The 17,898-nt window shown below is 42.8% G+C and overlaps 1 protein-coding gene across 1 annotated transcript in view; it reads right to left on the reverse strand.

The window, feature by feature from the left end:
- Positions 1-17,898, reverse strand: part of RYR2 (ryanodine receptor 2) — a 3,458,987-nt gene that overhangs the window by 81,140 nt on the left and 3,359,949 nt on the right. Inside the window, exon 98 of the mRNA XM_085612346.1 lies at positions 10,049-10,183. Coding sequence (XP_085468472.1) covers positions 10,049-10,183 — 135 coding nt within the window. The remainder of the gene's footprint in view (positions 1-10,048; positions 10,184-17,898) is intronic.

Here is a 17,898-nt window from a genome sequence, read left to right on the forward strand (position 1 = left end):
CTCACTCACCCTGCGAGCAGAGGTGATGGCAACCAGAAAAGCAGCTTTTAAAGTCATGAGCCTGAGAGGACAATTATGTAATGGCACGAAAGGACCACACATAAGGTAAGTCAAGACGAGATTCAAGTCCCACTGGGGCATTACAAAAGGAATAGGAAGAAAGAGGTGAGTATTGCCCTTAAGAAATCTATTTACAATGGGGACTTGAAAAGAGAAGGCTGATCAAGGAGGCGAAGAAAAGCCAAAATGGCCGAAAAATAGCCTTTAAGCGTGCCCAGCGCAGAGCCCTGCTGGGCCAAAGAAAGAATGAAGAGGAGAACCTCTGAAAGAGGGGCAGAACAGAGGCCCACAGCCTTTGCTGTCCACCATACCACAAATTTGTTCCATCTACAGGCGTATCCGATTTAGTGGAGGGACGCCTGGCTGCCAAGATGACATTACAGACTTCGGGAGAAAGGTTGAAAGCTGTCAACTGTCACCGCTCAATCTCCACGCAAGGAGGTGGAGGCTGGACAGGTTCGGGTGGAGGACCGTCCCCTGTTGCTGCGACAGAAAGATCCTACCGAAGAGGCAGTCTGATCGGAGGATCGATGGCCATGTTCAAGAGCTCGGGATACCAGACTCTTCGTGCCCAATCCAGAACCACAAGAATGACTTGGGCCCGGTCGCACTTGATCTTCTTCAGCACTCTGGGCAGAAGTGGTATGGGCAGAAAGGTGTATAGAAGACCGCAATTCCTCTTGCAAAGAAAAGCGTCGCTGAGCGAGTGCCGCAGTGGAAAATCCAATGAGCAGAACTGCTGAAATTGCACGTTCTCTTCGGTGGTGAACAAATCTAACCAAGGCTCTCCCCACTGCAGAAAGAGACCTTGCACCACCCCCGAGTGAAGATGCCATTCATGATCCATCATTCACCAGCAGCTGAGTTTGTCCGTCTTGGTGTTCAGTGAACCTGTCAGGTGTTGAACCACCAGGGACATACCCTGATGTTCCAGCCATGCCCAGAGCCGAAGGGACTCTTGACATAGAGTCCAACACCAATCAAAGGGCATGTCCAAAAGGGTTGATTGGACATCCCCAGAAAAGCCAGTGGATCTCAGCCAGGCGCAGCGTCTCAGAGCAACTGACGTAGAAATCATTATACCCAGTGAACTGGCAGTGTCCAGTCCACAGCGGATGGTGTACTTTGCTGCATCTCTCCCTACTGCGACCGCACGGGAGAGTGTGACCCGGGCCTCCTTCAGACACTGTTGCAGCACCTGCCCAACTGTATCCCACACAGAGTGGGTGTAATGGCACAAGAGACATGCAGTGTTCACCGACCGCAGTCCTAAGCTGGCAGAAGAAAACATCTTCTCCCCAAGATGGTCCAGCTTCTTGGATTCCCTATCTGGGGGAGCAGAAGAAAATGGGTCTTTGGATGTTGAGGCTTGGACCACCAAGCTCTCTGGGGTAGGGTGTTGTGAGAGGAAATGGGGTTGCCCAGGGACAGTCACTGGTGTCGGGAAATCATCTTATCCATAGGAGCCCCTGTGCAAGACCTGGACCATGTCTGTGAGGGCCTCATTGAACAGCAGCAGGTGAAGAGGCTGCTGCTGGCTGAAGCACCTCAGTTAAGTGATTTGTCCTGACTTCCATATGCCCTACACACCACCACAGCATAGGAGGCTCCCTTCTCCGTAGCCACGATAGGAGGAGAAGGCATGCCAACGTCTGAGGAGGTATCCAGACCACTGGCTTCCCCCAACTCCTCTCTCCAGTCTGCTCCTCGAGCTGATCTGCCAAAGGGTCATCAGACCTCTCTCAGTACTGTCCAAGACAAGGAGGAGGTCGGGGTTGACGCTGGTTGGGGACACAACCCGCTTCAGAAGTGGCGAAGGCGTCGTCAAAGGTATCGGTGCTGGAGGTAGTGTCATGAGGTCGACCGGCATTGAACCGGATCCAGGCCTGGATCTCTGGGGGCCCTGTGGTGCCGGGGCCAGAGTCAGCAGTATCGAAGGCCTAAAGCCCCAAGCCGAGTCTGCGGGGCCCAAAGGCGCACCTGCAAAATCGGGCTGCCCAAAGGTGGAATGGAGAGCTTCGTAAAATGCACGAAGCTGGGCAGGGGACGCTCCGGCTCCCAGGAAGGGAGGGAAGCTCAGAGCCGTCCCAGTAGGCTCTGCGGGCAGAGCCGAAGGACGATGACATCTGTGATGGAAAATGACGCCAGTGACCATTCTACTTGGATGTGTGATAGACGTAAATCCATCTAGACTGCATGCCTCTGCCCACTTCTTGATTGTATAGCGACTATTGAAAGTAAATTGATTGAGCTCATGGGGCTGTGTTCAGTGGCACGCTACAGGGAAGATTCCAATATAATTTTTTCTACCAATACAACACAGACTCTACAACTCCCCCTACGGCCAAATCCACAGTCTCACAGCATTCCCGTATGATCTCTCATCAACCACAAATGGTAGCTGGAGCGCCCTTATCCAGATCCTCTAGGATTTTGCGGCTTTGGGTGGCAAATTTCGCGGTCAATAAAAGCTAATTTTGCAGCCCAAGACCTCAAAATGTGTTGTTTTTTTACGTTGGGCAAAATATGTGCCCGCCGCAAAAATACTGCAGACTTGTGCTTTCAAATGGCCTGCAGGATCTGAAGGGGGCACACAAAGGTGTGAGGAAGCCTGCAGGCTAATTGGGGGCAAGGTGCATTTCAAAGGCAGGCAACAGAGGAATTTATCACCTCTGCTGCCTGCCTGTTGCTCACCCTCCCTTTAATGGCTCAGTGGAAGCACAAAGCCAGTAAAGAGAGGGTGAACAGCAGTTTTTATTTCTTACATATTTCTTGGTAAAAAAGACACCCTCTATCCCTTACTCCTACAACCTACCAAAGACCCATAAAAATGTGCAACCACCACCGGGCAGAGACATTGTTTCCGGCATTAACTCCCTGCTAGAATCCCTCAGCCAATACAGTGATCATTTTTTACAATCCTTGGTCCGGAGCACTCCATCATTTCTTAAGGACACAAAAGAAACACTCTGCCTCATCGACAATCCCCCTAATCCACATGAGATTACTTTGTCACATTGGATTTAGAGGCACTATGCACAAATATCCCCCAGGATGCTACCATCAGGGTCATTGACGAGATCCTGCGGTATTCTACGACTGGCCGAACCATACCAGTAGACTTTATCATGGAGTGCACTGTTATAGCCCACAGGAACAATTTCTTCTAATATAAAATCCAACTGTATCATCAAATACACGGAACATCCATGGGCAGCACTTTCGCGCCCAGCCTGGCTTGCCTGTACCTGGCGAATTTTGAATCCTCCCATGTGCTCACTGATACAGATCCATACCTGACAAAGTTTGTACAATGGAAAAGTTACATTGACGAAATCCTGATTTTTTACGCAGGCACAGAGGAAAGATGCGATGAATTCCACCTTTGAATCAACACCAAGGAGCCCTACCTCAAGTTCACCCTTTCCAAATCCAAAAAGGAGCTCCCTTTTTCTGGACCTCTTAATCTCCCTGGATCAGGGCAATCTCGAAATCAAAACATACAAAAAAACAACTGACTGCAATAGCCTTCTTCCCTTCAACAGTCATCATCCCATAGCACTCCGTGAGAATCTACCATACGGACAATTCTTGAGACTGAGAAGGAACTGTAGTAGACTGTAGTAGCATTAATGATTATGAGGTACAAGCAGATACTCTCAGCAACAATCTCCAGAAAAAGAGCTACCCCAAAAAGGTTGTTAGAAATGCGAGGAATTGAGCTTGGAATAACCACCACGAAGCACTCCTGGGAATCACCACGAAAACACCAGAAGACACCATGACCTGTGTCATAATATTCACCCCTATTTCCAATCAAGTAAAGAACATTACTCTCCAACATTGGAATGTTGTCAATACAGGGGACTTGCACTTAGAACGTCCCAGGTTTGCCTTCAAGAGAACCCACAATCTCAAAGACATGCTGGTCCACACCTGGCCTCCAACAAGAAAACTAACTAACCAGACCCCTCTATGCGACCTCTCCCCTGTCAAGGGTCATTACCCGTGTGGAAACTGCAATGCTTGTACCTTCACCAGCCACACCATGAACCTTAAGATAGGCAATATTACCTGGATCCAACGACAACATACCAACTGCAATACAAAGAATTGCGTTTACTGAATCAAATGCCCATGTAACTTGTACTACGTGGGAATGACCACCAGACAAGTAAAAATTAAAATCAATGAACACAAAAGCACATTCTCTGCAGCCGCAGCACGACAAAAATGAGTAATCACTTTTTTTTAACATAACCACACTTTTGACCAACTCACATGGACTATCCTGGAGGCCAATACCATTTGGAACACCACTACCCTGTTCTGCAAAGAACAACAGTGGGTGTTCAGACTACGTTCTAACATCAACAGATTAAACGATGAGATCCCCTGGATAGAACTACAGAGCTGAACTCTATTCCTCAGAGCAACATCTCTCTCAACACGTGCTGTACCTATGATTAATAATCATGCATTCTAATCACAGCCACCCCCTCCTCCGCTTAAGTTTTTGTAGACCCTTATGGCCTCTCTGACTATGATCCCTAATCATGCCTCTTAACCATGACTTTATTACATCCCCCGGTTTTGTGGCAGTGATCCTAAAAATCTCTTTATGCCCTTATGGCCTCAGGCATACTATCATTACAGTACCTGCATTTTTCTTATTCCCAGTTTAACACACATACACCACATGATAACTTAGCAAACTTTATGAATACTATACGTCAGTTCTCATTGACAATGATCCCATAATTACATCCTGAAATGTACACCACTCCAAGATGGCACAAACATGTTGAGCCATTACATCCACACACATGTGACCTCAGCGTCACAATCAGCGCACGCTCAGTCACACCCATCCAGCCTCACTGCGCGGCAAGCACACATATGGAAGGACCCGCACCGAACACCCACCAAGGCGGCGAGAGGTCGGGTAGGTTCAAGCACCTGCTAAAACCGACGCAACTGTAAGTACCACTTCCTTTCTGCGCCCCACTTGCTCCTGTAATACCTTGGTGTGTATGCCTTGACTAATGCTGACTTCTCCGCACAGATTGCCACAACATATTCTCAGCCGAACCTTAATTTCAGCCTCAATACCTTCACGAGCCCTAGACGGCACTTTTGCATTATAACATGCTCTCTTTACCTACTATGGAATGTCCTGAGAGTTATGTGTTGCATTATTCCGCATTGTGTGTTTTACGATACTAGTACCTTTATACTAAATCAATTGAGATTTATTTATAGGTTTGTTCGTCCTTCTCTATCAATTTCACTATAACAGCCAACAACTGTCACCCGGTAACAGAATAATTGGGTGAGATGAGTAGTTGGCTGCACTGTGAGCTTAGGGTCGACCAATGGGGTACCTCCGCTTCACACACTGATAATGCCCCATAATTGCTTTTTTTTAACATTGACTGTATGTTTCTCTTATTATTCCTTTGTCATTCTAGATAGAATCCTTCTATAAATCCTATGAGTGGCACTTGGACATTCTACTAGGCCAGTACCCTGCACTAGCACTCACTTTATCCTCTTTCTTGTCCTGAAGAAGCACATAGGATCTCCTCCTGAGACCACAACATTGCGCGAAACATGTCGACCCTTTTCTTGTCCTAAATGAGCATCACACTCGCCTAGCTACTGAGGGCCATTTTCACCCTCGAGCAGCACACAACCTTCTGTATTTTTAACGAAGACAGAGAGGTTTTTTCCTATTAAACCTACCTTTACTCCCCTCTAGCCATCCTTTAATACTGAACTTTGCACCACTTTAATTCAGACCCGCACGCACTCATACGGCTAAATCACTCAGAGGATCTCTGACAAAGTAACCCTTCAGGGTACCCGTAGGGCATTGCAGCGCCGGCCTGACGAGGAGCACCACCCCATGATGACGCATGACATCCTCAGGGTTGTGTGAGGGCATCAAGGAAAGGACACACTGTCCTGTCCCCTGTCTTTGTCTTAAAGGAACAACACTCATCTCTCTATCCCTTACTCCTTAGGAACTGTGACTCCCCTAAGCAACAATGGAATTCATTACCTCCCATGACATTGTAATGCTTAGGAGACATGGGCTCTAAATGATTTATTTTGTGATGGTTTCATTTTTTTTCCTGTCAATCCGTTCCTTTCAGTCAGTGGCCGGAAGAGCCCATGCAGGGTTACCCATTTTGTAGAAAACTACACTTGATTGTACTGTACTGCCCATCCCTATAGATAGTGGACTTATCCAGGCATTTCAAGTAAAACGGTCTGAAGCTGTTAGTGTTCTAATCAATTTGTATAATGACAATGTCTCTCCCAACGATAACCTCAATGTTGCATCCCTTTTGATTTTATTGGTGGGCTTGAGCACAACAGAGGTATTGATATGAAGATTATTCTTGCTGAGGATTGTAATGCAAAACTTGGCTACAGGGTAGTAGCACAAGAGCAACACATATTTGGGTTTGATTCCTTGGATAGTCCCGTCAATGCTACCAATCGCAGAGGGATGATGTTGCATCCCTATCTGCTCAAGTTTGACTTTTGCAACAAGTTTGAAAGGGTCGGACCTCAAAGCCTTTGTTTGCTATTTTTAATGGAGGGGTGCATAGGGCAATAATTGACTACATTTTTTCCACCAGGAACCTTCCTAATCGTATTGTTGATGGGAAAGTATACCATAGTATCTTTAGTGATCATACCCGCTTATTGTCACTCTGGAATGTCCTCAGACTCATTCTTGGGACATTGCTGCAAGGGGTACAAACATGAGCCCAGGGGAGAATGATCAAAGGCTAGTATGTAGGATTGTAAATCTATGTGATGTCCTGCGCAGGCTTTGTGCTGATCACTTGGATTTGCTGTATAAGTGTCTTAACCAGACTCCAGACCTAACTTGTGATGTGGATACTTCTTTTTACAGGCCAAGAAGCACATTAATACAGCTGATCAATCCTGGTTTGATAAGGCCTGCAGGTCAACATAGGACCTTGAGGGCCATGCCATGGGACATCGAGATAGTGGCAATCTGTAGAAAAAATTATAAGCAGGCTATAAGTAGAAGGAAGTCAGAGCTGAGGGATGAAGTATGGACTACTTTGATCTCCATTTAGAGGACTAGAAACACCAACTTGTTTTGCACACTGTTAATAAAACCTTTTGAAATACCCCCAATAGTTTATTGCTTGTCACCATCAATGCAGATGAATGGGTGACCCATTTTAGTAAAGTTTACTACTTGCGTGACCTAGCCAATGATGTTACGGCACCTTTGGTGTTAACCTTTCCCCTTTGTATAAAATTTACTTTCGATGATGTGGCTGAATCCATTCACGAAAGCCCTGCAAATAAAACCCCAGGGTCAGATGGGGTGCCAATGGATTTATATAAGTTATAGGTGGGTCTATGGGCACCCCAATTACAAATTGCATGAATACTGCTTATAAAAATGGCCTGCCTGAGTCCTGGCGCTCAGATATCATTGTCTCCACTTTTTAACAAAGGGAACCATGAGTCCTCTAGTTGTTAGAGGATCATTTATCTGCTTGATTCCTCTGTGAAAGCCATTGGTTGGGTCATTCTTAACAGATTATTATAATGGGCCACTGACAAACTAATTATATCTGCTCTGCAGTATGACTTTAGAGATGGACTTGGCACAAAGGGGAAGTGTCTTAATTTGCATCTATTAATTAGCAAATACATATTAGTCAAAAGTGGTCTTGTTTACTTAGTGTTTATGGACCTCTCATGAACATTTGACAGTGGTCATATCAAACTTATGGGACATGTTAGAGTCTATAGGGGTTGAAAATGATCTGGTGTCTTTCTTACGCGACCTTCACCTAGATCTTAAAGTATCTAATAGAATTGGACCCATCAGTGAATGCACAGCGAGCATTGGCCTGGGTGGAGGAGTTCAGCCGGAATGTGTTTTGGGACCAATTTTATTTTTACTGTATATAAATGGACTAGACTCAAATTTAGTTTGTAGGGGCAAGGACATGCCAACTGTCAACAGTCAACCTGTTTCTGTTCTTCTATTTGTGGATGGCGTTGTTTTAATGTCTACAGCATCTAATGGGCTCCAACTACTCTTAGTGCTTTTGTCATTTTTATGACTGACTTAGGCCTGGCCACCAAGTTAGCAAAAGCGTTTTTCATGATTTGTGGCCAAAAGAACCCTAAATCTAGTTGCATCATGCTCAGGGGTACCCCTCTTGCAAGAACACATGAATTTCCATATTTCTGGGTCACATTTGGCTCTTAGGGGTCTTGGGCACTTTGTGTGACCCAGAGAAGGATGATGTTTTTTAATTATGTTGGCTTCTAATTTAGTGCATCCTCTAAAATTGGGAAAAGCCTATCATGCCAGTTATAGAAATTTATTTTTAAAAAGTGCACACCTATTTTAACTCATGGTTCCAAGGTGTGGGGTTACAAAGCCTACAGGATGAGGAAAATAGAGTATGCAGGCACATCCGCTGAGGTCACCGCACTTCATGAAGAACTTGGGCTACTCTATGTCGAGGACTGTATTAATTTGGCCCCTCTAATGTTGTGGCGTTCCATCTGGTGTAATCCTGGAACCACTTTGAATAGGAAGATCATTATGGATTGTCTCCAATGTGATACGGGTGACTACATTCCCTGGCTCGGTTTGCAGTCAGTTAGGACAACCAAAACCTATCCACTGTGGAGAAATGTTAGGTTAAATCAAGTTTTACGGAGTTCAGGAGAAGGTAAAGAGAGTGGCTTGAATTACGGATGCCTACCAATAAAGAGTATTTGCTGATTCAAACCGCTCCAGTGATGGAGCCGTACCATGAGATTGTGCATAATGCCTGGGACAAGGTAATGTTGACAAGATTTAGGCTTGGCCTAATCAGCTGTCAGCTTTCATTTCCCTTGAGCAAGTTTGACCCTAAAGCTATCCTTATTTTTTCTTGCAATGAGCATCCCTTGCATAGGAGGCACATTTCGTAATTTTTTTGTAAATTTTATCGTACCCAAAGGTTTTTAACCCGGTTAATCAGAAGTGCCTTGGTGACAGATATACTCAGGCCCTATTATACTTGCAGATACTTCATTCACCCAAGGCATGTGTTTGAGTTGCTACTTTTCTTAAATGTGCTCTTTATTGTTTTAGTTTTGTAAAATTTCTACTTTTGAATTAATTTTATATTTATTATTTCTACTTGGATCTGCTATTTACCGTTTTATATTTTTGATGTGATGATGTGCTTTTATCATTATTTGTTGTAATGATTGAATAAAGCTATTGATTGACATATCATTTGTGCGATTTTATTGTGATATGAAATTAGTGTTAATGATTTTAGTTGCAAAATTTTACCTATTTTACATTTTGAGGAATGTTAATTTTTTTAATCGCTCTTGTATTGTAATAATTTGATTGTATACTGCTGGAAGATTTTAATGTGCAGTTTTTAAAAATATTTGTAATTTTTTTGTATTTTTACTATATATATTTATAATTGTTCACAAATGCTTTTTCTATGTGTATTTTAACGTTATATATGTAATTATACATTATACAACTTAGTTAAATCATTTCAATGTGTGTATATTTTTTAATGTATTTTAAGTTGATCTATTTCTAAAGTTGACACAGTGTTAAATATTTGAAATTCTATATATTGACTTATGTAATGGCAACATTATGGTCCACTTTATTTTTGTAATTGATATTTTTGCACTTTCGATAATAAGTATATAAAGTCAATAGTTGTAACCTCGATGGTTTTTGGCAATACCTGGTGTTGCAATATTTTTTGTGGTGATATCAAATTATAGAAGTTGAAATTATGATGCATTGCACCATATTCGAGAACATTAAACTAAATAGCCAAAAATTACAAGTATGAAAATTTACAGGAGCTTACATTTGGGGTTCTTGTTAATATTGCATCTTTAAAGTGACTCTGAGAAAAACTATATATTCATAGTAAAAGCTTACCGTGAGCATATCATCACACTTCATGTCTGGGGACTCTCCATCTTCACTCTTGTTGTAGAACTTCCGGAAGAAATTGAAAGCCACCACTGTGTACAGATATACCACAACAGCTAACAATCCGACTGTTAACACCAGCTATGAAGGAAGAGAAGAAAACACATATTTTTGCCCCAACTCTATCAACCTATCTGCACAAATAAAACGTTTTCACTTGCTCACTAAATACTTACTCCCATACTGATTGTGGTTTAAGGAAACAGACCTATTGGGTTTAACATTCAAGCTGTTTGCAAGATTTGGATAATTTCCATCTTAATTGTTGTATTATGAACGTATTAGTTTATTTGCTGTATAAACCTAAAACAGGAACAATAACGAGTTGTACAAGAGAGAATGGATATTTCTGTAACCTGTTCGCAACAGGAATATAATAGAGGAAATGGGTGGTCAAACAGGTGTCGCTTTGGTTTAGGCTGGTGAATTGCGTTGGTAATAGCTGTAAATGAGGCTCCATTTGAAGAAGTGAGGGGCTTATTTACAAGCCCCTGTGCACTGCTGGAATGTCACTTTTACTGACATTCCAGCAGAGCAGGGTGAATTGCCGTATCTACAAGGCCACGTAAAGCCACCCTGTGCAACTTTGAATTGCCTTGTAGATATGGAGTGAGGCAATGCAGCACAAGTCACTGTGTTGCCTCACACTGCAATGGGGAGGCGTGCCATGGGCGTCATGGTGAGTGTTCTCACATAAAACCCATGGCATTTGACCCATTCCCAGATTTACAACGTTTTGTAAACCTGGGAATTCATCAAAAGAATACGCCTCCCAGGGGTGGCATTTGGGAGGTACAATAAGGAGAAATAACTTTCTTTCTGCTCACAGGAAGGAGTCCCTTCTTGTTCAAAACAATTATTCCCACTACTCAGATATTCTTGCACCATGGTGCAAGGGTGCCTGCGGTGGTGTATGGCAGCTAATTGTGCACCAGCGCTGGTGAAGAGGACATGAATGCACGTATCTCACAGATATGGTGCATTTCTGCCTTTTCTTTTGATGTTCATCAATGCAGCAAGAAGGCTTTTGGTGCTGCCCTACGCCAAAAGTTTGTAACTGAGGCCCTCAGTTCATAGTAGTAGTGTAGGAGAGAGGCAGCAACCCTGTAAGTGTATTAGGAGAAAGCTTCACATCCCTGGGAGTGGCTTAAAAATGCCTATTTCCTCATATTTGTCATTTCTCATCCGTTTGTGTTAGACTTTATGACAAACAACACAATATTAGGACCACCATACAAAACATTTGACTGGGCAGTTTCTATATATGGTGGATGTTCTAAGTCGACTGACATATGAATTAGCTTCAGTAATTGTTTGAAGATAGTCATATTGTGGTCAAAGGAAAAAGGTTTGGTAGTTTGTACAACGTGGACTACTCTGTCTAAAAGTAATGCCTTCCTGAACCAAAATACGGCAACCAGACAAGCAAATGTACAGTTTACTAACAATTTTATGTTAAATAAACATGTCAATATGCAGTGTAGTAAAACAAATATTGATTTTATAAGTGCTGTTTTAATAATACCCAACCCAAGTCAGGCGAAACTCGCCCTCCCTTTATTACTGCATGAAAACCCTTAAAAGTGTTATAATCGGAGAACCTAGAATGAAAACACCTTTGTCCCGTCTTAAAACAGCAGGTTAACATCGTGTGCTTCTCTGTGGACATTGGTTTATAATGTCAGATCGAGAAGTCGAACGGATTTTACAGCATGGTCAAGCCATGAAATTGAGACAGTTTAATTAAACTGAGTAGTGCATTAATGTTATTATTCGAAGACAAGAGTACAAATTAGAATCTAATGACAAACTTGCAAAAAGAGTGTTAAATGGCATTCAAAATACCTCAAGCTACTACTGAAAAACAAGTCGGAACTCGGTGTGAGTTAATGAGGATTTAATGGGGCTGCATTTTCAGGTACCCCAGCGACCAGCATCAGATCATGGAAACAGAGCATTAAGGATTCTGTTTCCGCCTAATGACAATGTATCTCTTCTGTTTCGTGTCCTGCGCATTAAGTACTGCCTTTGGGCTTCTAAAAACTCGTCAAAAGTGATTTTCAATTTCCTGTGGCAAGCTGTTGCTTTCCCAAGATATGGTAAGTAGATAGCGCACCTACCAATCGCTATTCAGTTCCCCATATACCTGTAAGCACTTCATTAAAATGCCATTAATTTGAATGTGTAAAGTGCTTGTGTGCGAACAACGAAAATGAAATGTCAAGTCATTTGCTAAGTATTTAAAAAGGAGTTGTAAAAGTAATAAACCTGGGGGCATATTAACAACGGCCAGCGATAATTATCGCTGCCCGTGCTTAGCGATAATTATATTATCGCAGGCTATATCTGGTATTTATCGCCCTGGTAGCGCGTTATTAACAACGCGTTACTCCTGGGCGATAAAAATTCCAGAGATAGCGAGGTTATCGCCCTTTTGCAGGGAACATCGCTGGTTTTCCATCGATGTTCCCTGCAAAAGGGCGATGACCTGGGTCGTATCAGCATAATCCACCCCCTATGTTAGGGATGGCTAAGTCAGGATTTTAGCAGATGTTAGGTTTTGGCAAAAACGGCCATTTTCGCCAAAATCTAATGTGTGCTAAAATCATGTGGGCTGCCATGTAAATATCGCAATGTAAACATCAGCGATATTTGTAAGGTAGTCCATCTTGGGTACGCCCAGTAACGCCCACTTTGCATCTCATTGGAGATGCAAAGGGGCATATCATCAACGGCCAGTGATAATTATCGCTGGCCGTGTTTAGCGTGCACAATAATAACGCCGCCTATCGCCGGATTCTATCGCCCGGTGAGCGCACTATCAGCAAGGCACATCGCCGAGGCGATAGGAATCCCGGCAATAGTGGAGATAAGGGGCATATCGCAGGATTACCTGCGATAAAAAAGCAGCGATAGTAAAAACATTGGTGACAGGGAGATGTGAACTCAGCATGACGATCAACCTCCCATGTTAAACATGGCTAAGTCAAAGAATTAGCAGGCGTAAGGAACCGGCGATATAGCCGGTGAGCGCTACTTTTAATGTCGCTAGGCCAGTTAGCGATTCCCTTGTTGATAGGGGGATCCTTTGTTAGCGATTATTTTCGCTGTATTTCTCATGGGAACGCCTACCTCGCATCTCATTAGCGATGCGAGGCGAGGCGAAAAGAAAATGGGCGCTTAAGCATGGATTCACGTGTTAGTGTGTCCATGCTGATAGGATGGTAAAATTATCGCCGCTTTTCGCCAAAAACGGACGCAAAAGCGGCAATAATTTTAATGCCGGCCCTTGATGATATGCCCCAAAGTGAGGTGTTGGGAAAAAGGGTGCTAACATGCGATTATGTATGTTAGCACCGTCTTGTAAATAGGGTGCTGGCTTTATCTCCGCTTTTTTTGCTTTGTAAGCCAAAAAAGCGGAGATAAAGCCCTTGTAAATATGCCCCTTTGTTCTGTGACCATGGTTTAGGCACTAACATGGGGACCATCTATTGGTGAACTCGCATCCTGCACAGCGCCTTGATGCACTCCGTGATTTTTAAGAAACTGCTGTAATTTCTGTGCATCTCAAAAATTTAAATGTTTATTAGGAATATGTGAGCACCTTTTTCTAGAATATATACTTACTAGGATAAGCGGGAGTTGACAATCTACTGAAATGTTTTCATTCTCTGATTATATGAAGCTTGAAGGACCAAATTAAAAAAGTACAGTCATTCACACATTGTAAGGGGTGCCTTGCCAAGGGGTGGCTGCAACTTTTGGCCCACAGGCATTTTTCAGCTGACCCTTCTTGCACACTAGAGCATCAGGCTCATGCCAGAGATATTCAGACCTGGATCGAGGCATTGCTACACCTAGGTATTCGTACTGTGCCTCGAACCCGACTCGTGATTCCTTCCTTATGTTATGTTGTGTACCCGTGGTGTGGGTACACAACATCGTGCCCCAATATTGTGACAGCACTGCTCCTGTCTCAGGATAGGCTGCCCACAGTTTGGCTGAGGACCTTAGCCGTAAATCCTTGAGACCTATCAGAACCTGGGGAGCTGTTCTACAGAGATTATAATACGGTTCAGTGGTATTGTTTGATAGGGCTAGTGGCGCCACTCAGGAGAGTAACACTGGTATTAAATCGAGAAATATCTTGATCTCGGTGCTGTAAGGTAGGGAGAACCACCCGTCTCTCCAAATCAGTGATCCGGGTCACTTCAAAACATAAATGCAAAATCCCCAGCACACGATTAAAATATAGTACAAATGTCTTACTGCAAAGTGTGCAAAAACAACAGTTGATGGACAGAATGCAGAGCAATGTCATACATTCACCCCAGTACAGAGATCTAGGCCTAAATCCATCGTTTCTTTGCTCACCTTGCCATTCCAGTTTGAACCCAGCCATATGCAAATCAGTCTTGACCCTGTGCCTCATGGGAACAGTCCAGCCCGAACTGCCAAGCCAGGTCCTCCCTGGACTGAAAAAAAAAGCATCCTAGAATCGGTTTCGGGGTTTCACCCCTCTTCAGCCAGGATAGCTTGATTCCAGTGGCATGGAGAGCACAGGACTCACGTCTGAGCATACCCGTCCCACTCGGGGTGACAAATGCAAAAACAACAGTTGATGGACAGAATGCAGAGCAATGTCATACATTCACCTCAGTACAGAGATCTGGGCCTAAATCCTTCGTTTTTTTGGCCCCCATGCCATTCCAGTTTGAACCCAGCCATATGCAAATCAGTCTTGACCCTGTGCCTCATGGGAACAGTCCAGACCAAACTGCCAAGCCAGGTCTTCCCTGGACTGGAAACAAGCATCCTAGGACCGGTTTCAGGGTTTCACCCCTCTTCAGCCAGGATAGCTTGATTCCACTGGCATGGAGAGCACAGGACTCACGTCTGAGCATACCCGTCCCACTCGGGGTGACAAATGCAAAAACGTTTCCGAGTGCACAAGTATGGACGTCCGCGGATCGGGGATTAGGATTCACATTTAATTACGATTTTGACGTCAAGCCAGAACTTTGGGTGACGTATAACTCACACCAGCGGACCTCTAGGTTAACAGAACCCCTCTGTGGGTCGGAAGTATCACCACAGACAACGGATAGATTAACGAAGAAGACAGCCTTGATAAAGTCGCAGGACGATTTCCCATGTTAGTGACGAAACACGTGTCGGCTGTTTGAAGACCTGAGGAAATAATAAAAAAGAAAGGAGAACAAGAATCCATATACTGGTGTCGAATTTGTGCTCACACTTTGCACTAAGACATTTGTACTATATTTTAATTGTGTGCTGGGGATTTTGCATTTATGTTCTACAGAGATGACACCCAAATCCTACGAAAACAAGCACTGGCAAAGCCAGTAGGTCTGGACATTTTATCAGGGCTGGTGTACATCATGTTATTACTAGATGATCCTCTAAAGTCATAAGTAACAGCTTGATGTCCTCAATAAGGCTGCAACCCTTCAAGACTTTACTAGATGTTCTATTGAGTCTGAGGATGTTGACAAACCTGCCTCAAATCATTATTGGAGGTCATTCTTGAGTCAGATGCTAAACCCTGGAAATTCTTTGGTTAATCTGCAGCACGTGAAGTGGTTACCAGGTGTCCCTGTCGAGTCAGATGGTAGTTATTTAAATTACCTTCACCAAGCAGAGAAGGTGTGTCTTTAAAATTAAAATGTGCATATACACTTTTGCCTTTTTAATGATGTATGCTCGTTTTCCATTGTATAAACAGTAACAGTGGTTTATGGTAATGAGGCAATTTTGCATATTTCAGTACATTTGGTGACTTTTATCAAAGTAAGTGATGACACCTTACTATTCTTAGGTACGAACACTGCTGTGTCATTCATATTTTGCTTCCGCTCACCACAGCATACAGCATGGGGCAATAGTTCAGCTTACGCAATGGTTCAGCCTATGTAAGACACAGGTTAACTTCAGTTTGATTGACTGCATTTTGCTCTTCCACAAAGGTAGTTCCCTTCAGTTCCAGTGTTTTTGTTCTTATTTTATAATTAATTTAGTTTCATCTTTGTTTTTAGAGCCTAAGGTGACAGCAGGCTACTTTTGATGCGACCACAGGAAACATTACAGCTTCATCAAATCCCATCTGCTGCCACTGCTGTTGTAAATTCCTTGGAGTGGCCTGACTGGTGCACACATCAGCAGACATGAACTATGAATATAAGTTAATCAGTGTGCTCTATTTGTTGTTGTCTTTCTTTTGTTTCTTTCCTTCTTTGTTTCTTTCTATCGTTCCTGCCTTTTTCCTCTTATCTTTTCTTCATTCTTTCCTTCATTTTTGTTCCTTTCTTTCATGCCTTATTTTCTTCTTTTTTGACTTCTTCTTACCTTTCTTTCATGCTTTCCTTCCTATTTCATTCTTACTGTCATCCTTTTTTCTTCCTTTCCTCCTTTATTTACTTCCTTTTTTCCTTTTTCTTGCTTTCTTTCCTTTTTTCCTCCTTTCTTTCTTTTTTCCTCTTTTCATTTCTTTTCTTCTCTTCTTACTTTTTTCTTCTTTCCTCCTTTTTTCTTTCTTTTCCCTTTCTTTTACTCATTCTCCCCTTCTTTTCCTTCTTTCTTTTTACTTTACTTTTTTATCCTTCTTGTTTCAATCTTTATTCTTTCTTTACTTTATTTTCTTTTTTCTTTTTTCTTCTTACTTTCCCTCCCTCCTCTTTTTCCTTGCTTCTTTTTTCCCCTTTTTTCATCTTTCTTTCCTTCTTTTCTCCATTTTCCTCCTTTCCACCTTCTTCTTTCTGTCTTTTATTCTTTTTCTTTCTCTCTTTCTTTCTTTCTTGCCTGCTTTCTCGCTTGCCTTCAGCTCCAATGAACTCTGAATTCAACCTAATCAGTTTTCTCTATTGCAACTGCATTTCTTTCTTGATTTGTTTCTATCTTTCTTACCTTCTTTCTTGCTTGCCTTCTGTCTTTCTTGCCTTCTTTCTCAAGGACAAGAGTCTTGCAGCCAATTACAAACCAATTGTTTTTTTGGGGTCTTTGTTAGCCGAGACCTTTCGATTTTACAAACATTATGTCTATAGCATATTTACTTATACGGACTTGCAGCTAGACTTCATCTATTAGTCTGTTGTTGGTTCATTAACATCTTTCTTCCATCCTCCTCAGCAATGCATCAAACTATTTCAGTAACTGCCAGCCTTCACAATTACTTATGGCATGAGCCATTTGAGAAGGAGGACATCCACACACACAAAGTTGTCCCTTCAGTGATTGGAGTGAAAATGGTAGTGTATGTTGTTTTTGAGAATAGAAACATTTTTGCCCTTACCCAATGTTTTTTTTTATTTTTTAGATTGATGGGAGCTGGGGAGCTTTTTGAACAATAAAGTTGTACATAAACCACGACACAGCAAAACAAGAACTGTCAGAAGTCTAGCAGCCAACGTGAGACCATTGGCTTTGTCAATGCTTGTTTATCTTATGTAGGAGTAGCTGTTCCTTTCTGAATATTTCTCTTCTTCCCTATAAACATAAGCCCAAAGATGCCACCAAAATGTTAAAATTGAAGTTTGGGTACCTTTTGCCTGAAATCATATCCTTAGTTAGGAAATATGATCACATTGCAGCACAAGATGAGAGAGGCACGCTAGGAACTGTTAGTTTGATATGCTTAGAAGTTATAACCAATTGCTGGCTGCTTTTCACCTTTTATTTACCCTGCTTGGCATGCTTCTGGTACAAAGCTGTCCAGAACCAAAAAATAGAGAACTTTCCTGATGCTTTACTGAACATCTAATGGAGGCAAGTGGAGAGTT

Source organism: Triturus cristatus, chromosome 6 (assembly GCF_964204655.1).
Source record: "Triturus cristatus chromosome 6, aTriCri1.1, whole genome shotgun sequence".
NCBI classification, from domain to species: Eukaryota; Metazoa; Chordata; class Amphibia; order Caudata; family Salamandridae; genus Triturus; species Triturus cristatus.